We start from the raw sequence: 22,004 nt of genomic DNA, 5'->3' as shown, positions 1-22,004 counted from the left end.
AAATTGAATGTTTGATCTGATTTTTTAAGTCCTATATTATTGCCATATAATAAATCTTAAATTATAACGGTAAGATACATTCACCTAAAACTTAAATGACAAATGCCTCTCTGAAGCATTTTATTTTCTAGAATTCACAAATTTCTCCTTCTACAAGCCCATGAAACTTAAAAAGCAAAAATTCTTTGGCGTGTATGACTGCTGTTCAAATTTCAGATTAAATTTTAAAACTTTAGGCATATTAAGGAATCTAAAGGCCAATTATAAAATAAAATGGTAATATAAGTGACTAAGCCAAATATGTGGATCTATATTACCAGATTAGTAAACATTTAAAATTTAATAGATTTATCTCATACGGATGTTGTGAACAATTAGACACAGTGCCCAGAACATATTAAAGCTTAATTAATATGAGCTTTGATTATTACCAAGTGGATTGTCATCATAAGACATTTCTTAGATTGATATCAGTATAATTTCTTACTCAACTGCTCAACCGTTTTACCAGGTAAAACTACTGAGTCCCCATGAAACTATGAAGTGGCATTGTGTTAAAATTTCAAATATACAAATGAAGACTTGCATAAATGATATCTTCTATTAGTGTGCCTACATTTTTGAGTTTTCAGTAGAGTTTACTTTTGATCAAATATACAGCACAGGATTGCTATGCAGAATGAGAAACTGGATGGAAGCAACTTGGAAGGTGGTTTACAGCAAGCCCCAACGACTCCTCCCAACACTCCGGATCCACGAAGCCCCCCAAATCCAGAAAACATTGCACCAGGTAACTAATAACTTACAAATAAAATTGCTGTGTACCTAAAGGTATGATTCAAGTCATTTGAAGCCTTTATTGTTGTATTTACACGACACAGCTTTTCTCATTAAATAACTTTTTTTGGATAAATTCAAGATAAATATAAAGACTCAGAGGAGGCACGTAAAATTTTTATTTAAAAAAACTCAGTGCCCTTGAGTCGATTAGGACACATAGCGACACTGAGTGGAACAGAGTAGAACTGCCCCATAGAGTTTCCAAGTTGCTGGTGGATTTGACCTTCTGGTGAGCAGCTGTAGCTCTTAACCACCATGCCACCAGGGTTTCCAAAACATTCATTAAAAAAAAAAAAAAAAAAGCCCATTGCCATCGGGTCAATTCTGACTCATAGTGACCCTGTCCAACAGAATAGAATTGCCCCACAGAGTTTCCAAGGAGCGCCCAGTGGGTTTGAACTGCCAGCCCTTTGGTTAGCAGCCTTAGCACTTAACCATTACGCCACCAGCGTTTCCAGAATTTGTAGTAGCCATATATTCTCTCAAATGATTCTTTGTATTTGTCAGCAATCACCTCTTATTTTTTAAATTAAGTCATTTGTAATTATATCGAGATTGTATTTGTATAGGGCTTTATGAGTTGTTTTGATATGTATTGTCTTTTTTACTTTCACAATAACTCTGTGATACAGTTATTACAATCCTGATTTTACAAACTAAGAAACTAAGGTTATGAGTGTCTATGAGGTCATACTGTTCAAGGATCCAACCTTGGTCTTCTGGTACCAAATTTAAGGTGCCTCCTGTGAAGTAAACTTGTGGAGATTGCTTCAGTTAGTATCTGCTCCCCATGAGAACTTAGGATGCTGTTCCTTAAGAGTGTATGTTTGTTTATTTCCTTAAAAGAAAAGAAAATCCACAATGACTAAAAAAACAAAAGAGTAGCAGCTAGGGCTGCTTATGTTGCAACCAAAAACCTCATGGGATTTGGTTTCTTGGTTTGAAAGTGTAGGGTCATGGTTACATGGGATACCACAATTAATTGGCCTAATAACTTATTTAGTGTTTCTGTTCTACTTCCTATTTCATTGCATAATTCCTTGGGTCTTAAAAGTTTGCAAGCGGCCATCCAAGGTACAACCATTGTTCTCTATTCACCCGGAGCAACAAAGGAAGAAGGAGTGTCAGGAATAGGAGAGGATATGGATTGTGTGACTAATTGCTTCCATGAACTAATGCCTCCTTTGCCATGAGACCAGAAGAACTGGACGGTGCTTGGCTACCATTACTGAACATTTTGATTCAAGATTCTATAGAAGAATCCTGATCAAAAGGGAGAAAATGTAGAACAGAATTTCAAATTTTCATGGACTCTAGACTTCCCAGAGCCATGAAGGTTGGATGAACCCCTGAAACTACTGCCTCGAGTTAATCTTTAAGCCTTAAACCAAAAATATCCCCTGAAGTCTTCTAAAACAAAACAATAGTTTGGCTTAACTAGTGAAAAATGTCTGCTTTGAGCATTACGGTCTTTCAAGAGCTGTCTACATGGGATCAAATTATCAACAGCAACTTGAAATCTTAGACAGGAACCTTAGGGGGCAGTGAGTTTTTGTTAATGGGGGAAGAACAACTCAGAAAAGGAGAGTGAGAATGGTTGCACAACTTGAAGACTGTAATCAATGTCACTAAATGGTTCACACAGAAACAGATGAATTGGTGTATGTTTTGCTGTGTATATTTTCAACAAAAACAACAAATAAATAAAGAAAAGCAAACCCTTATCCAGTCCAGTCAGTATATATTATTTGGAAATGTTGTTAGATTTTAAAATACAATGCCTTTCAGAAAAATTATCTGATCTATTTAGATAACACCTTTTCCAAATAAGGTGTGGAAAATATCCTTGAAAATTCAGGTATTTCCTCAGTAGTGTATAAAGCTGATTTTTAAATTTAAAGTAGTACTTTTATTTCGAAATTAGCAATGTCTGTAAGGTTGCTATTAGTGGGAATCGACTCAAAGGTAATGGGTTTTATATAATAGTTTGTATAAAAAACAGTAAATTTAGCAAAAGTACTTCTAGAAATCTTCTCAAATAGCAATATTGTTTTTGAAAACATGTAAGTCAAAGCAGCCGTATAATATTAAGTCTTATATAAAAATAAGTTGAATGTCAGCCAGTGCTGAACTTAGATTTATAAGGGCATTTTTATTGAACACAGTGAGAAAAATATATTGATAGGTTTAATAAGTTATCATTGAAGGAGACCATGCACGTGATTAGAATTAACAGAATTCTAAAATGAAGAATTATAATGAAATTCCCAAGTAGCTTCTGACCAAAGATTATGGCAGAAAAATAGATAACAGGCTCTACATACACAGTGCTAAGCATATGAGGAGAGAAACAAGCTTGAGAATCAGACAGATCTGGATTGAACCCTCTTGCTCTTCCCACCCAACGCTCTTTTACTACTGGGTTGGGAAAGAAAATAAATCTCTTTGGGCCTCAGCTTCCTCAATCTGTAAAAGATGGAAAACAAATCTTTCTGCACAGGACTATTGTGAGAATTAAGTATGACAATATAAGCATAGTTCCTAACATGTAATGTTCAGTTAAACTTAATCCTGTCTCCATCCACTCTGACATCTTTGACATGTAATAAAATACGTATATTATCTTTTATTTCCAACCACTGTATTGCAATCCCTTGCTATCTAATTTTGTGGGTTTTTTGTTTTTTTCTTTTTTTGGTTTGGCTTTTTTTTTTTTTATTTTAATAGGAGAGAGGACATAAGGAAAAGTTTATGTTGATACAACCTGGTAATCTCCTCATTTAGGATTCTTTTATATGATCATGATAATATACAATAGAATTCCAAAAGGAATAGAAAAATTCATCTCTACCCTCAAGGAATTCAGACTCTAAGACAGGAGATAAGACAAATGTTCAAATTATATTCATAGTCTCACTTTCTCTGTGTATATATAATTTAATATCATACTGCATTTTATTTACTGTCAAAAATATATTTGTACATATCTATTCATATCTATATAGAGAGAGAAATTTTAAAGAATAAAATCATACAGATATTTAAAGATAAATATCAAATTCTCAAATATTACCACATGTCTGTGTAATATAGTACTAAGAAAAGGGAGAGTTAGCATTTGGGATTAACAGTGTATCTATCATTGCATTTTATATAAAAGTCCTCAACCAAGTTTGGGGGTTATCAAGTAGTTTGCCATGAAGCAAAAGTAATGAGGCCTTCCTTTTTTCTTGATTGCTGGAAGTACAAGCAAACTATAGCTTATTCTAATTTAGCCAAATTAAGTTTTTATTAATAAACCAAATATGTTTCCAAAAGCCAGCTTTTCTCAGTATTATGATGCCATAATACTATAGGAATGAAGTTCCTTTGAACTGAAATCAGTTATATTAAAATATATATTTAAAATTCAAACAAGAAATGTTGACATATGGTGTTGCTAATTGTAGTACTTCTGAGAGTTAGATAATTTATATGATAAATACATATTTATTTATTAATTAATAAATAGATAATTCAGCAAATCAAAAAAAGTAAGTATATGAAAAATTTACTAGTAAGGCTACCTATAATAATGAAATTGGAAAATCTTGAATGTTCAAAATGGGAAAAGATTACGTAAATACAGTCCTTCAATTCAATAGGTTATTAAGAAGCCCTTAAAATGATTATGAACATGTAGTTTATTTCAGGAAAAAATTGGAGAAAAATAAAATACGAAGTTGCATGTATACTCGAATTAGAGTTATGTAAAGATTATATTTGTGAGTGAAGAAAAACTGGGAGAAAATACACAAAAATAAAAATAATTGTGTTAGGGATTTCCAGGTATTAAAAAATATCCCATAAAAAAATCCATTGCTGTCAAGTCAATTCTGACTCAGCGACCCTATAGTACATGGTAGAACTGCCCTATAGGGTTTCTAAGGAGTGCCTGGTGGATTCGAACTGCCGACCTTTTGGTTAGCAGCTGTAGCTCTTAACCACTAGGCCACCAGGGTTTAATCTGTATTAAAAAATATAGATTATAAAATTAAAAAATTTCCAGTTTCTATGTCGCACACCTCAGATCAACTCTAAGAAAAGAATAGGACATAAAATGTGGCAATTACGATAATGGAGTTATATATACAGGCAGTCCCCAGGTTACGAACATCTGACTCACATACAACCCAGAGATATGAACCAACCCCCATAAAGTCTATCATATTAAAAATTTGAGGTACATACAATGATTCGTAATAACAAACGGGCGCTACTTTGAAACATGCATTAAAACATTATTATTCCCGGTGGTCATGGCCCCCAGACCTTCTGTTGGCCCAGGACAGGAATCATTCCCGAAGCCAACTCTTCAGACACGGATTGGACTGGACAATGGGTTGGAGAGGGATGTTGGTGAGGAGTGAGCTTCTTGGATCAGGTGGACACTTGAGACTATGTTGGCATCTCCTGCCTTGAGGGGAGTGGAGAGGGTGGAGAGAGTTAGAAGCTGGCGAAATGGACACGAAAAGAGAGAGTGGAAGGAGAGAGCGGGCTGTCTCATTATGGGGAGAGTAATTGGGAGTGTGTAGCAAGGGGTTTATGGGTTTTTCTGTGAGAAACTGACTGGATTTGTAAACTTTCACTGAAACACAATAAAAATTACATTAAAAAAACAAACCATTATTATTATGTTAAAGATGTTTTAGTGTATCTGGAAGTACTTCTTTAACTTTTTTAGGCACAGAAAGGTACACTATATGCTGTATGCTAAGACAAACATTTGACTAACTGATGTTAGATACGAATTGCATCTAACTGTTCCAACTTCTGTACAAATGTGACTTAAAGACAGATTTAGGAAAAGAACTCATTCATAATCCAGGGGCTGCTTATAAAGTACAAAAAGGAGACACAGGGAAGGAACTTTGATTTCCTGGGGAAGACAGGAATGGCCACATAGAAGTGATGACCTCAAACTAAGACTTAAAATAGGAATTCAAAGATGACTAGAATTAGGGAGAGCTTTCCAGATTCGGGGAACAAACAACATGGACCAAGTAGGGAGGCATAAGAGGACACAAAACATGAAGACAGCTACAAGTAGATTCATACTCCTGGAGCATAAAATGTGAGAGAAGAATGGCAGCGGATGAGGCTGGACAAGGTGGGTAGGGCCCTATGTGTTGTGCTGAGTATTGAGGCTTCATCTTGGGGAGCTATGATAGCAACGTGAACTGGGGCAGTAAGTGGCATAGTTAAGTTGGCCTTGAGAAAGATCATCTAGGCAGCAGTGTGGAGGGTGCCTGGGAGGGGGGTTGATAGTTAAAGGACATTCATATGAGGCCAGTGTGAAAGCCAGGAAGAGCTGGACTGGCCTGAACCAGAGCAGTAGTAATAGGAGAGGGCAGAAGGAATTCAAGAGCATTGTCCAGTTTGCAGACTACCTGTATAAAATTTGAATGAGTTTTGCTAAAAATTTGGATTTGTGGGCCATACCTGAGACTTATATAACAGTATTTATGAGCAGAGAAAAGAAGACTATCAAAAAAAGATTACCATTAGAAACCAGAGGCAATCAGAAGAAAACAAAATAAACCTCGAATAACTGCCTAGAGGTGGAATTTTCAAGAAAGGTTTTTTTGGAGGAGATACACTTTTTAGTGTAAAGAGAAGATAGGCATGGTTGGACAGAAAAAAAATTGAGAACATTTTCGAGAAAGGAAAAGAAGACCAGGGAACCCAAAAGTAGGACTGATCAAATAGCAAAGGGTTTTGATATGGTAGAAGGGCGACCTGCAAGGACACAACGAAATTAGATGCTATAGGAGTATACAGGGGAAGTAGATAGCTGCACCTTGGAAACGCTTGAGGAGTTTTCACTTGATAAGCGTGAAAATGTTTTAAAGTTCTGTGCCAGAAATCTGTGTGATTTTTAAATGGTACTTTCAGAAAATTTCTAGCTCTTGTGATGGATGAATTGAAGAAGTGAAGCCAGACGCAGAAAAGCTAGGTAAGAAATCGTTAGGAACAAAGTAAACAAGGGATGGACATATCAGGGAATAAGGAGACCAGGGGCTGAATAAGGTAGAGAAAACCAGTTACTTCGCCCTTTTGAAGCTTAAATATTTTACAGACCACTCAGCAATTTAAGGAAACCTTGGTGGCATAGTGATTAAGAGCTACAGCTGCTAACCAAATGGTCGGCAGTTTGAATCTACCAGGCGCTCCTTGACTCTGTCCTATAAAGTCGCTATGAGTTGGAATCAACTCCACAGCAACGGGTTTGATTTTGGGAAGCAGTTTAAGATGGGCAAGGTGTTCACACATCTCTAAAGAGTCAACTCCCAGAGGAGAAAGATTTTGTCTTCATTGCTGTTTCCCCACAGCCTAGACCACAGTAAGCACTCAATACATATTTTTAAATTAACTAATTAATTGTGGTATCTAAAGTTTCGTATAAATTAACGTAAAGGACATAAATTTTTAAAATGAGGTGAACATAAGTCTTAGTTTTACATGAAGAAATATGTACTAAGATAGTCAAGGAAGAAATAGCTGTATAGTCTGGAAAAATGAAACATTAAGTGGTTTCTTTTTAGCATTCCATAAGCTTAAAGGGGTTTTAAAATGTCTAACTCCTTCAGCTTATTTTTTTCTGAGGACTATAAAAAGAATGCAGTCTTCATAAGTTTACCCCAGAATGAAAAACTAAACATGGTAAGATGTTAGGTGGAGCCTAAAAACATTCAGTCACCTGTGTTTACTTATTCTTGTCATATTTTTCCAAAGGATATTCTGGACCACTGAAGGAAATTCCTCCTGAAAGATTCAACACCACCGCTGTCCCTAAGTACTACCAGTCTCCCTGGGAACAGGCCATTAGCAGCGATCCAGAGCTTTTAGAGGCTTTATATCCTAAATTTTTCAAGCCCGAAGGAAGGTCAGAATTGCCTGATTACAGGAGCTTTAACAGGTAATTCAGTTACCCTGGGTGACACTGCTGGAATGTGATACCAAGTTTTTGCTATCATGATAAAAAAAAAAAAAAAAAAAATACAGGGAACAAAATCCTCAGGTGAAAAACATTTTCGTTTTTAATGAAAATGGCAACAGAGGATTTTAAGCTAGGTAAAGACTCACTTTTGCAATGCTACTAATATACTCAATCTTGGGAATATGTAACTTTGGGCAGGTCTCCTTATATTAATTTTCTCATCTGTAAAATAAGGGGTTGCACTAAATTCTATGATTATATGGTTAAGTACCTATAGATGCATTATTTAGTAAAATAAATTATTTTAATTTCACTACATTTAACCTACTCCTTTACCTTATAGAATAATCAGTAATTATTATTGATGCATTTTATGTTCAGAACTATTAATTTTTACATATGTAGTACCCATTATCGACCAATCAACATAAACAAAAAAGCATGTCTTAATTGTGAGTCAAAAAAAACAAGTTTACCAGTCACTACCTAGACAACAAAGCGTAAAAATATTGTAAGTCAAATCTACCTTTTAAGAATTTCCGTTAGGAATTAGAGAGATGCATATGCAGTAGCATATTCCATACCTTACAGTGGAAATTTTTTTGCTTCACTAACTTTGACTAAAATGTGAAACTATTTTTAGAAATCTTAAAAATTTTACAAGTGGTCTCTCATTTCGAATGTTTAACATCTCTACTAATGGACTCTTTAATTTGTGTGCTGAGGGTGATGAAAATTCAAATAAACAGGATACAGTCTCAATGGTGCCAAAGAAAAGAAAAGGAAACTCTTGCCAAACAGCAACCTTTCACTGGATCAGCAGTAGGAGGTAGGGGATGGGTGATGGAAGGGAAGGAAATGTTTTCATTTTCAAGAGAAGAAACCGACCCACCAAATGGGAGGAAAAAACAAAACAGAACTGGATAAAATGGGAAAACATACTCCACTAAAGGCCAAACCCAAATATTGAATTTCAGAGGCAGAGGTATGTATGTTCTTCAGTTTAATTCAGGGGGAAAAATATATATATATGTATATATACGATTAAAATTCATTTTTAAAATTAATACATACATGATTAGTTGACGAAATTCACCTTAAATCTAGCAATGCTGAACTCCAGGCTCTTGAATCTAATGGATAACCATTCTAAAACCCCGAGAATGAACATGCAACCTGTGCAGTTGAGTGGGGCACTACACTTAGAAGGTCCCCGTGTTTGAATACTCTGCTGTCACTATCTTTAAATTCTTAGTAATTTTTGAACAAGGGCCTTGTATTATCATTTTGTACTGGGCTTTCCAAATTGTGTAGCTGGTCTTGATCACAGGCTCTAACTTTAAGAAGCTTTAAGCTCCTCTACACTCAAGACGTACTTCCCTTAGAGTAACTACCTTATTCCATGACATTTTTTTTCCGCTCAAGTTTATTTCTTCACCTCTCTGTGAGTTCATTGAGGTTAAGATCTACTACTGTCTTTTTTTTTTTTTTGCTATGGTTAAATATATATAACAGGTTGTTGTTAGATGCTGTTGAGTCGGTTCTGACTCGCAGCGACCCTATGTATAACAAAACAAAACAAAGCTCCATCCTGCGCCATCCTCACAATCATTGCTTTATTTCAGCACATTGTTGCAGTCACTGTGTCAATCCATCTTGTTGAGGGTCTTCCTCTTTTTCACTGACCCTCTACTTTACCAAGCATGGTGTCCTTCTCCAAGGACTGGTCCCTCCTGATAACATGTCCAAAGTACTTGAGACAGTCTCTTCAACTTCACTTCAAGGAGCACTTTGGCTGTACTTCTTCCAAGACAGACTTGTTTGTTCTTCTTGCAGTCCAGAGTATTCAATATTCTTTGCCAACACCATAATTCAAAGACATCGATTCTTCCTTGGTTTCCATATTCACTATCCAGCTTTTGCATGCACGTGAGGCAATTGAAAATATCACGGCTTGGGTCAGACGCACCATAGTCCTCAAAGTGACACCTTTGCTTTTCAACACTTTAAAGAGTACCTTTTTCAGCATATTTGCCCAATGCAATACGTCATTTGATTTGTTGAGTGCTGCTTCCATGGGCATTGACTATGGATCCAAGTAAAATGAAATCCTTGACAACTTCAATATTTTCTCCATTTATCATGATGTTGCATATAGGTCCAGCTTTGTGAAGATTTTTGTTTTCCTTTTTTTTTTTTTTATGTTGAGGTGTAATCTATACTGAAGGCTGTAGTCTTTGATCTTCATCAGTAAGTGCTTCAAGCCGACGTCGCTTTCAGCAAACAAGGTTGTGTCATCTGCATATCGTAGGTCGTTAATGAGTCTCCAGTAATCCTGATGCTGCACTCTTCTTGATATAGTCCAGTTTCTCAGCATACAGACTGAATAAGTACAGTGAAAGGATGCAACCCTGACACACACGTTTCCTGATTTTAAACCACGCAGTACCCTGTCGTTCTGTTCAAACAATTGCCTCTTGGTCTATGTACAGGTTCCTCATGAGCACAATTAAGTATTCTGGAATTCCCATTCTTCACAATGTTATACATAATTAGTTATGATCTAAACAGTCAAATGCCTTCGCATAGTCAATAAAACACAGGTAAAAATCTTTCTGGTATTCTGTGCTTTCAAAAGATCCATCCGACACCAGCAATAATACTCTCTCATTCCACATCCTCTTCTGAATCTGGCTTGAATTTCTGACAGTCCCCTGTCAATGTATCGCTGCAACCCCTTCAGCAAAATTTTACTTGCATGATAATTTTCTGCACTCTATTGGGTCACCTTTCTTTGGAATTGGCACAAATATGAATCTTTTTCAATCTGTTGTACAGGTAGCTGTCTTTCAAATTTTTTGTCATAAATGGGTGAGTACCTCCAGCACTGCGTCCATTTGTGGAAGCATCTCAACTGATTTTTCCTCAATTTCTGGAGCCTTGTTTTTCTTCAATGCCTTCAGTGCAACTTGGACTTCTTTCTTCAACACCATCAGTTTTTCATCATTTGCTACCTCTTGAAATGGATGAGCATCAACCAATTCTTTTTGTTACAGTGACTGTATTTCTTCCATCTTCTTAATATTTTTCCCATAGAATCCTTCAATACTGCAACTTGAGGCTTGAATTTTTTCTTCAATTCTTTCAGCTTGAAAAACGCCGAACGTGTCCTTCCCTTTTGGTTTTCTAACTCCAGGTCTTTGCACATTTCATTGTAATACTTTGCTTTGTCATCTTGAGCTGCCATTTGAAATCTTCTGTTCAGCTTTTTTATTTCATCACTTCTTCCATTTGCTTTAGCTACTCTACATTCAAGACAAAGTTTCAGAGTCTCTTCTAACATCCGTTTTGGTTTTTTCTTTCTTTCCTGTCTTTTTAATGACCTTTTGTTTTCTTCATGTATGATGTTCTTGATGTCATCCCACAATGCACCTGGTCTTCATTCATTAGTGTTCAATGCATCAAATCTATTCTTGAGATGATTTCTAAATTCAGGTGGGATATACTCAAGGTCCTACTTTGGCTTTTGTGGACTTGTTTTAATTTTCTTCAGCTTCAACTTGAACTTGCATGCAAGCAATTGATGGCCTGTTTTGCAGTCGGCCCCTGGCCTTGTTGTGACTAATGATATTGAGCTTTTCTATCATCTCTTTCCACAGAAGTAGTCAATTTGATTTCTGTATTTTTCATCTGGTGAGGTCCACGTGTATAGTCGCCGTTTATGTCGTTGAAAAAAGGTTTTTGCAATGAGTAAGATGTTGGTCTTGCAAAATTCTATCATGTGATCTGTGCGTCATTTCTATCACCAAGGCTATATTTTCCAACTACTAATCCTTCCTCTTTATTTCCAACTTCTGCATTCCAATCACCAATAATTATCAATGCATCTTGATTGCACTTTTGATCAATTTCAGACTGCAGAAGTTGGTAAAAGTATTCAATTGCCTCATCTTTGGCATTAGTGGTTGGTGCATAAATTTTAATAATAATCATATTAAATGGTCTTCCTTGTAGGCTTAAAGATATAATCCTATCACTGACAGTGTTGTACTCCAGCATAGATCTTGAAATGTTCTTTTTGACAATGACTGCAATGCCATTCCTCTCCTATTTGTCATTCCTGGCATAGTAGACCATATGATTGTCTGATTCAAAATGGTCAATACCAGTCTATTTCAACTTATTAATGCCTAGGATGTCGATCTTTATGCATCCCATTTCATTTTTAATGACATCCAATTTTTCTAGATTCACACTTCGTACATTCCAAGTTCCAATTATTAATGGATGTTTGCAGCTGTTTCTTCTCATTTTGAGTTGTGCTACATCAGCAAATGAAGGTCCAAAAGCTTTACTCTGTCTACACCATTAAGGTTGATTCTACTTTGAGGAAGCAGCTCTTTCCCAGTCATATTTTGTGTGCCTTCCAACCTGAGGGGCTCATCTTCTGGCACTATATCATACAATGTTCTGCTGCTATTCAGAAGTTTTACACTGGTCACTTTTTCAGAAGTAGACCACCAGATCCTTCTTTCTAGTCCGTCTTAGTCTGGAAGCTCTGCTGAAACCTATCCACCATAGGCAACCCTGCTGGTATTTGGAATACTGGTGGCATAGCTTCCAGAATCACAGCAACATGCTTATCACCGCAACATGACAAACTGGCAGACGTGTGGTGATATATAACACAAAATATGCCATTTTAACCATTTTTAACTGTACAATTCAGGGATACTAATTACATTCACAATGGTTGTATAACCATCACCACTATCTATTTCCAAAAACTTTTCATCATCTCAAACAGAAACCCATTACTTATTAAGCAATAACTCCCCATTCCTCCTTCTCCCTGACCCTTGGCAACCACTAATCACCTTTTGTCTCTGTGCATTTGCCTATGCCAGATATTTCATGTAAATAGGATCATACAGTATTTGTCCTTTCATGTCTGACTTATTTCACTCGGCATAATGTTTTCAAGGTTCATCCATGTGGTGGCATGTATCAGGACTTCATTTCTCTTTATGGCTGAATAGTATTCCATTGTATGTATGTACTACAATTTGTTTATCCATTCCTTTATCGATGTGCACTTGGGTTGTTTCTACCTTTTCATTATTATGAGTAATGCTGCAACAAACGTTGATGTACAAGTATGTTTGAGTACCTGCTTTCAACTCTTTTGTGTATATACCTAGGAGTGGAATTGCTGTGTAATATGCTAACTCTTTGTTTAACTTTTTGAGGAACCCCCAAACTATTTGCCACAGCAGCTGCAACTTTACATTTCCACCAGCAATGGATGGGGGTTTCAATTTCTCCACATCCTTGCTAGCACTTGTTATTTTTGTTTTTTTATTACAATATCCATCCTAGTGGGTATTAAGTAGTATCTCATTGCAGTTTTGATCTACATTTCCCTAGTGACTAATGATGTTCAGCATCTTTTTATGTGCTTAGTGGTTACTTGTATCTCTTCTTTGGAGAAATATCTATTCAAGTCCTTTGCTCATTTTTTTAAATAGGGTTGTCTTTTTGTTGTTGAGTTTACAGTCTTTTAGTCTTTGAGACCCTAGCACACAGTAGAATGCCTAGACATACCAAGCAATCAATAATTTTCTGTATGATTCAACAAATGAACAAAAACTATTGGTATACGATGGCAAGTTTCTGAAATGATAAAATATTTTCCGTTGTGGACACTCAAGAATAAGAACTGTTAATTATGTACTGAATCACATTTGAGTCATAAAGACACTTCAACGTGCTAAATCAGATGATAAAAGGTAGGACATTCAATCAGCTAGTTTTGTCATGAATGTGGCCGCAACCTGGCTTGATATTATTCAGCCAGCTCAAGTGGATTGAGATTCCTAAACACACTGTTGTACTTAGAAAGTGATTTGAGAAGGATGAATATCCCTTAATAATTCTCTAGGGAGGTGCAGTATAGGATAGTGACTAGTGAAGCAGGCCTCAGGTGAATCTGGCTGCCTCATCAAATCCTGGTTCCACAATTTGATAGGTAAACAACTTTGAGCAAGCCATTAAACTTACCTTTGCCTCAGTTTCATCTGTTAAATGGGAATATAAATAGAACCATCTAGTAGGATTTTGTGAGGACTTAGTGAGACAATCATGTAAAGCTTTGGTACTCAAGGTGTAGTCCACAAACCAACAGCACAAGCGTCACCTGGGAGCGTGTTAGAAATGCAAATTCACAGGCCCTACTCTGGACTGACTGTATGAGCATCTGCATTTTAACAATAACTCCAGATGATTCATATACCAACAGAGTCTGAGAAGCACTTAAAACAGTGTCTGGCACTGTAAAAATGGTGTGGTGGGGGCATCTGACCTCCTCTAACTTCATGAGGGGAGAATCACCATCAACAGCCCAAAACTGATTCATATGAAGTAGACAGCAGACATACCTCCTCTCTCCAGCCTTTTTACCAATTCTGACTTCAGCCATCCCTCCCAAAGCACTCTCTACTTCTCTTCTGGGTTGAGTAGTTCATTGTAATGGCCACAAAGAATTCACAGATAATACTCATGATTGTGGGGTTTATTTAGGGAAGTAACAGGTTACAATTCAGGATCAGAAACAACTCAGGATGCAGTTCTTCAGTTAGGACAACTACTCAGCTGTGCCCACAGGCAGTCCTCTCCCTGACCCTTGGCTGCTCAGCCCCTCAGGCCTCTTAGGTTGGGCTGGCCTCTACCCTGCCTGGGAAAGTATTACAAAGCTCTTTATCTCCACCGACAAGTGCCCAAAGGCACCGCATTCCGCCAGTAAGCATCCTGCTCAAAGGTGTACAGCTGTCTAGCTCCATGGGTCAGCAAGCCTAGCTCCACTGACAGGTGCTCAGGGGCACCCCACACTGCCAGCAAGCCTCCTGCTTGAAGGCCTCAGTTCTTAGCTCCATGGGTCTGCGAGCCTAGCTCTGCTGAAAAGTACCCAGAGGCACCCCACTCTGCCAGCATCCTCCTGCCTGAAAATGCTCAGTTTTCTCTCTCCATGGGCTATGAAGCCCACCGTGCCACCTCCTGCCAGTCTCCTGGTTCTGCTGCTACCGGTTCTCTGCCATGCTGGCCACATCTTCTTGCCACCTTGTGCCACCACCTGTGTTACAGCTCTCTGTCTCCCGGGTCTAGGAGGTTCTCAGCATATGGACCCCAGATCCAAAGGACACACTCCACTACAGGCTCTTCTTTCTTGGTGGTAGTGACGTCCACCCTCTGCTCTGGGACTGGCTGTCTTTTAAGCCTAGCAGATGGCAAAGCTAACCAATCCCCTCATTAGGGTTTCATGTAGCTTATTTGCATGCTCCCACCCCCACAAGGGTACCATGTACCTTATTTGCATTATTAGCAAACTGTCCAATCCCCTTAGTGGACAACAAGCACCTCATTTACATAGTACCACCCAATCATTTGCTTGGAGTTACAAGACCACTGCTAGAAAGGCCATATAAAAGTGAGCCGTCACATTGCAGCCACATAAACCCATTGCCATCAAGTTGAGTCCAACTCATAGTAGTGCTCAACATATATTAGCTTTCATCATTACTATGTCTAATGAAATTAAGTAATCATAAAGTACCTGAACGATGATCTAACAAGTTCTTTTCCAAATTTATCTCTCTTACCTCCAGAATAATGGTTTTAGGCCCTGGATGGGAAAACCTGTGCTAATTTGATTGCTAAGATACATCAGATTGAGGTTACTGAGCCAGTCAGTGACCTGTTATCACCCATATCTTGCATAGCAATTAGGTGGGAACACAATAAGGTCAGTCATCCTGAGAAAAGATTCAATAGAAAATGAAATGTACTGCTATTCAGAGAGGAGCAAACTACTGAAAATAAAATCATGGGCCAAGGAAACATGAGATTCTATATTAATATGACACGGTTCCATCTGCTACGGCCATTGTTGGGGTAATCTATTCACTCCGTGGTCATTCTCCTCAGGCATTGAAGATTTTAATATCTGCCTCACTTGAGAATACTCTTCTGGAGTATACTGCAAAAGAACACTCCTCTCCAGCAATATTCCTATAATCACATTTTGGTGACTCCAACATGCATTTAAATGATCCACTGAACTCTTTGCCCTTTCAAGTAAGTCCTTAACTATATCATTTTTAAGAATCACCTTTTCAACCACTCCTCAGTCACTGTTGGCTTTCCTTAAAGTTTGTCATTATCAATACCTGTTCCACCTCCAAAATCTACTCTTTATCCCCTTGCATCTCTACTTTTCATTATTATATTAAAAAAATACAGTTTAATAATTCTTTAGTTCCACTCACTAACCAACCCAAACCCATTACCATTGAGTCGATTCCAACTCATAGTAACCCTAGAAGACAGAGTAGAACTGCCCCATAGGGTTTCCAAGGCTGTAATCTTTGTGGAAGCAGACTGTCACATCTTTCTTGTAGAGCTGCTGGTGGATTTGAACCGCCGACCTTTCAGTTAGCAGCTGAGTGCTTAACCACTATGGCACCAGGGCTCCTTCCCAGACTCCACAGTCCATCACTATTATTACTCCATTGTACACATCCTCGTGTCTCTTGCTCCTCTCTTTAACTGTGGTACTCAAGTGATAAAGCTCCAAGTCTGGTCAAATCTATCCATCTACTCTGTACCTGCACCTGAGCATCTGAATGTCGCTAAAGAAAAGCACACAATTTTGTCTCACCTTAATTTCAGCACTGCCAGGCAATCCAACACATTTTCTAGCCAATTCCTTCTTCCAATCCCGTAGAAGACAATTTCACACCTCTCTCCCCAAATTTCCAGTACCCTACTCCAGTCCTCACTCTCAACTGATGACCACCCTTGCTACATTTCTGAGAAACTGGAAGCAACTGGAAGAGACCTATTTCATCTTTCCACCAATGAATCTACCAACTGTTGTATATCTGAACCCATATTCTTTGTCTTTTCTGTTTTAACAGCTAGTAAATTGCCCATCCTATTTCTAAGGTCAGTTCCTCCAATTGTTTACTGATCCTTATCTTCTCTCACCCAATCTAGAACTTTTTATCAGTTGTCTCTTTTCTTGCCTACATTATTTGTTTTTTCTCTCTCAAAAATGGATTATTCCTATCAGCATATTGTTAGGTGCCATCACCTTAGTTGTGACTCATAGCAACCCTATGAACAAAAGAACGAAACACTGCCCAGTCCTTCACCATCCTCATAATCGTTGCTATGTTTGAGTCCATTGTTGCAGCCACTGTGCATATCCACCTCATTAAGGGTCTTCCTCTTTTTCGCTGACCCTCTACAAAGTATGAAGTCCTTCTCCAGGGACTGGTCCCTCCAGGTAACGTGTCCAAAGTATATGAAGTGAACTCTTGTCATCTCTGCTTCTCAGGAGCATTCTGGCTATATTTCTTCCCAGACAGATTTGTTCTTTCTTCCAGCAGTACACGGTATATTCAATATTCTTTGCCAACACCATAATTCAAACAGATCAATTCTTCTCTGGTCTTCCTTATTCACTGTCCAGTTTTCTCATGCATATGAGGTGACTGAAAATACCATGGCTTGGGTGAAGCGCACCTTAGTCCTCAGAGTGACATCTTTGCTTTTTAACACTTTTCAGAGGTCTTTTGCAGCAGATTTGCTCAATGCAGTATGTCATTTGATTTCTTTACTGCTGCTTCCATGAGTGTTGATTGTGGATCCAAGTAAAATGATATCCTAAACAACTTCAATATTTTCTCCGTTTTTTATGATGTTGCTTATTGGTCCAGTTGTGAGGATTTTTGTTTTCTTTGTGTTGAGGTATAATCCATGCTGAAGGCTGTAGTCTTTATTCTTCATCAGTAAGTGCTTCAAGTCCACTTCACTTCAGCATATAGACATATTAAAAAGTCTCTTATCCTAAATAAAAATCCTTTCTTTTACTCAGGCCCCATCTGATTATCTTCAATTTCTATGCTTTTTCTTCATAGTAAAAATGTTCACGAAAGACTTGTCTATATTAATTGTTTCTATTACCTAATGTCCCATCCTCTCTTGAGTTCATTTTGGTCAAGACTGTATGCCACCACTCCACTGTAGTGGTGAGTTCTCAGTTACCAATTTACTCAACATCTCAATACTATATGATAATGGTTGATCATTCCCTCTTCCAAGAAATACTTTTGTAACTTGACTTTTAGATCATCAAGTTCTCCAGATTTTTATCTTTTTAGTCTTCATTGCTGGCTTCTCCCCTTTTTCCAAACCCTAAATGCTGGAGTTTGTATGTGGATCATACAACTGCGTGGATCATAACAAATTATGGATAACATTGTGAAGAATGTGAATTCCAGAATACTTAATTGTGCTCATGAGGAACCTGTACATGGACCAAAAGGCAGTTGTTCAAACAGAACAAAAGGATATTATGCGGTTTAAAATCAGAAAAGGTGTGCATCAGGGTTATATCCGTTCATCTTACTTAGTCAATCTGTATGCTGAGGAAATGATCCGAGAAGCTGGACTATATGAAGAAGAATGTGATATCAGGCTTGGAGGAAGATTCATTAACAACCTGTGATATGCAGATGACACAACCTTGTTTGCTGAAAGCGAAGACGACTTGAAGCACTTACTGATGACGATCATAGAATACAATCTTCAGGATGGATTACACCCCAACATAAAGAAAACAAAAATCGTCACAACTGGACAATAAGCATCAGTATGATAAACAGAGGAAATATTGAAGTTGTCAAGGGTTTCATTTTACTTGGATCCACAATCGACACCCATGGAAGCAACAGTCAAGAAATCAAATGACAGTATTGCACTGGGCCAATCGGCTGCAAAAGACTTCTTTAAAATGTTGAAAAGCAAAGATATCACTTTGAGGAGGACTAAAGTGTGCATGACCCAAGTCATGGTATTCTCAATCACATCAAATGCATGAGAAAGCTGGACAATGAATAAGGAAGATCAGAGAAGAATTGATGCTTTTGAATTACGTGTTGGTGAAGAATATTGAATATCCCACAGACTGACAGAAGAATGAACAAATCTGTCTTGGAAGAAATACAGCTAGAATGCTCCTTAGCACCATGTACTTTGGATATGTTATTAGGAGGGACCAGTATCTGGAGAAGGATATCATGCTTGGTAGAGCAGAGAGTCAGCAAAAAAGAGGAAGACCCTCAATGAGATGGATTGACACAGTGGCTGCAACAATGGACTCAAACACAGCAATGATTGTGAGGATGGTGCAGGACCGGGCAGTGTTTTGTTCTGTTGTACATAGGGTCACTATAAGTTGGAACCAACTTGACGGCACCTAACAACAACAACAAATGCTGGAGTGCTACCTTCTTTATTTACACTCATTCTGGGCTGTGATTATATGTAGTTCCAAAGTTTTAAGTGTCATCTACTTGTTGACAATGCCAATTATATTACCAAGCCTAACTCTTTCCCTGAATTTCAGCCAGTCCATTGGACATTTCCCATGAGATGTCTAACAAGCATACAAAAATTAACATGTCAGAATCAAACTCCTGATTTCCAGCCCCCAAACCAGGTCCTTCTCCAATCTACCTCATTTCAGTAAATGGCATCTTTGTACACCAAGTTGCTCAAGTAAACAACCTAGGACTTATCCTTGATTCTACTGTTTACCTCATACTTCCCACCATCAGCAAAGTCCTGTTCACTCTGTCTTCAGTATATATTCAACCACTTCTCAACACCTCCAGTGTTACCACCTGGTCCAAATCAACACCATATCTTTACCTGATTACCGTAAGAGCCTTCAAATTGGACTTTGTGCACTCACTGTTGCCCTCTTTTAGGCTATTCTCCACAAAGCAGAGAGAATTTTCTTTTTTTTTAATCAGTCAGATCATCTCTTTTTCTATAAGCTCATCTTACTTCAACTCAGTAGTAAAGTTGTCTTCTTTCTTATCTTTGGCTCATGATTGTATCCCTAATGTTGAATAAATAATAAGTAAGTTGAAGCATAAATCAAAAAAAGCTACAAAGTTATGTTGGGCCTTAAATGACAAAATAAGGAGGTTGGACTTCATTCAGAAGATGAACGGAAAGACCTGAAGCTTTTGCAGTGGAGATACAAAGATGCAAAAGAAGTACTTTTTACCCTCAGAGAGTTCATAATTCACAGATGACCCAAACAAAACTATATTTTTAAAAAGAGAAGCTGACAATACAAAGTACCATATCATAAGCAGCAAATGACTGACATAAAACAACTGATGCTGTATGGATTTGGCTAAGAAAATGTGGGCTGGGATAGTTGAGTGGAAGTTAGGATCTATAGGCTACAAGACATATACAAGTGGAGAGAAGTTAGGGAGGGCATATCTTAAGCAGGAGAAACATTGTTTGCAAAGGCACAGAGGCAAGAAATGTTTGTGATGAGCTCAGGGTACACAGAATAGTCCAAAATTAAGAGTTCAAACAAAGGGGCTTTACACTAATTTAATAACAAATACCTGTTTTATCATAAAGGCATGAACCTTAAGTAGAAATGTTTGCCTCGTAAGCAAAACTAATAACTACTAAGAACATAACAATATAGCCATAAAATCATGAATTAAATTGTTTTCTATTTCCTGATAAATAAATTTTTTAATTAATTAACTTTTCTTTTTATTTCCCAGAGTCGCCACCCCTTTTGGAGGTTTTGAAAAAGCATCAAAAATGGTTAAATTCAAGATTCCAGATTTTGAACTACTAATGCTAACAGATCCCAGGTTCATGGCCTTGACCAATCCCCTTTCAGGCAGAAGGTCCTTTAATAGGACGCCCAAGGGTTGGATATCTGAGAATATTCCTATAGTGATAACAACTGAACCTACAGAGGATACCACTGTACCGGAATCAGAAGACCTATGAAAAGGAAGTTATGATTGTATATGCCACAAAACCTCTGAACGTAAAAGTTGCTGTTTTATTATTCTATTTACTGGCAAAGCCACTTACACTTCTTTAGTAGCAAAAACTTAATAGCAATTTAGCGATTTCCTTTTATGGCATTTAATTTCAATCTCAGATAGAGTTCTAATAAACAATTCAGAATCTTATTTAAAAAAAACCTTTAATTTTTTTCATTCATAATTTTGTTTTCACCTGGTACGGACAAGAACAAATATTCCTGCTTTTTCAGTGTAGAAATTCAGAAGAGTAACTGAAAACAAAGGGCTTCACCTTTGTTTCATTCAATATGATTTATTCCTGCGTGAGTTTTTCAAATGGAATTTAGTATCAAAATGCAGTGACAGGTGTGTAGACTCATTCAGAATTTTATCTAAGGGAGAAGAGCTATGAAAGATGATATATGAACATTATTGATGGAGAAAAGGGTGGAATTCGCTGTTTCCGGTGAATGATAAAATAGAATGGATAAAGTCTTTTCATTAGTCATTCTGAGAATTTCTGAAGCATGTTCTACTCTTTGACATGTTTTAAATCATTAGGTAATTACTCCAGATAACATTATCCAGAGTTCAACTGGTTTAATATATTTACTAAGTATTAAGTCAAGGAGCCCTAGTGGCATAAAGGGTAAGTACTTGGCTATGAACTGAAAGGTTGATTGATGGTTCAAACCTACCCACCCAACAACTCCACAGGAGAAAGACCTGGCCATCTGCTCCCATAAAAATTACAGCCTAGAAAACCCTACGGGGCAGCTCTACTCTGTCACATGTGGTCGCTATGAGTCAAAATCTGACTTGACGACACTCAATAGCAGTATTAAGTGAAGGAGAATCAGACACAATGACTTAAGGGACTTCATGCTACTACAGTTGTAGTGACTAAAGTGTGTTCAGAATTTAAGTTTCACAAATCCCAATTCTCTGTGTTAAATTCTACTTTATATAAGCATTTTTAGAAGAGCAAGAACAAATAAAATACGCAATCATACATATAAACAAATGAGGTATGAGAGCAGGGAAGAGAGAGGGTGTAATTTAAATTGTCAGCTATCCTTGCTGAAATCTTTAAATTTTGTTCAACTCCTTAAGTACTAGGGAGTATATGCTATAAAACACAAACAACAGCAAGAAATAGAAGAGAACAAAAGTATCTGAAAGTAACGTTGCTACATCTATCATGAGGTATGTGAATATATTGGCATCATTGATTCAAACTAAACTAACAGCAAGTTATAGGTATGTCTTAA

General features: G+C 37.4%; 1 protein-coding gene across 1 annotated transcript in view; it reads left to right on the top strand.

Annotated features, from left to right (window-relative positions):
• MYOZ2 (myozenin 2) overlaps nt 1-20,907 on the top strand; it is a 56,366-nt gene extending 35,459 nt beyond the window's left edge. The window contains exons 5-7 of the mRNA XM_003410418.4: nt 661-790; nt 7,615-7,798; nt 20,479-20,907. Coding sequence (XP_003410466.2) covers nt 661-790; nt 7,615-7,798; nt 20,479-20,713 — 549 coding nt within the window. The 3' untranslated portion in view covers nt 20,714-20,907. The remainder of the gene's footprint in view (nt 1-660; nt 791-7,614; nt 7,799-20,478) is intronic.
• The last annotated feature ends 1,097 nt before the right edge of the window (nt 20,908-22,004 follow it).

Source organism: Loxodonta africana, chromosome 5 (genome assembly GCF_030014295.1).
Source record: "Loxodonta africana isolate mLoxAfr1 chromosome 5, mLoxAfr1.hap2, whole genome shotgun sequence".
In the NCBI taxonomy this organism is placed as follows: domain Eukaryota; kingdom Metazoa; phylum Chordata; class Mammalia; order Proboscidea; family Elephantidae; genus Loxodonta; species Loxodonta africana.
This window is presented reverse-complemented; position numbering and strand designations above follow the sequence as displayed.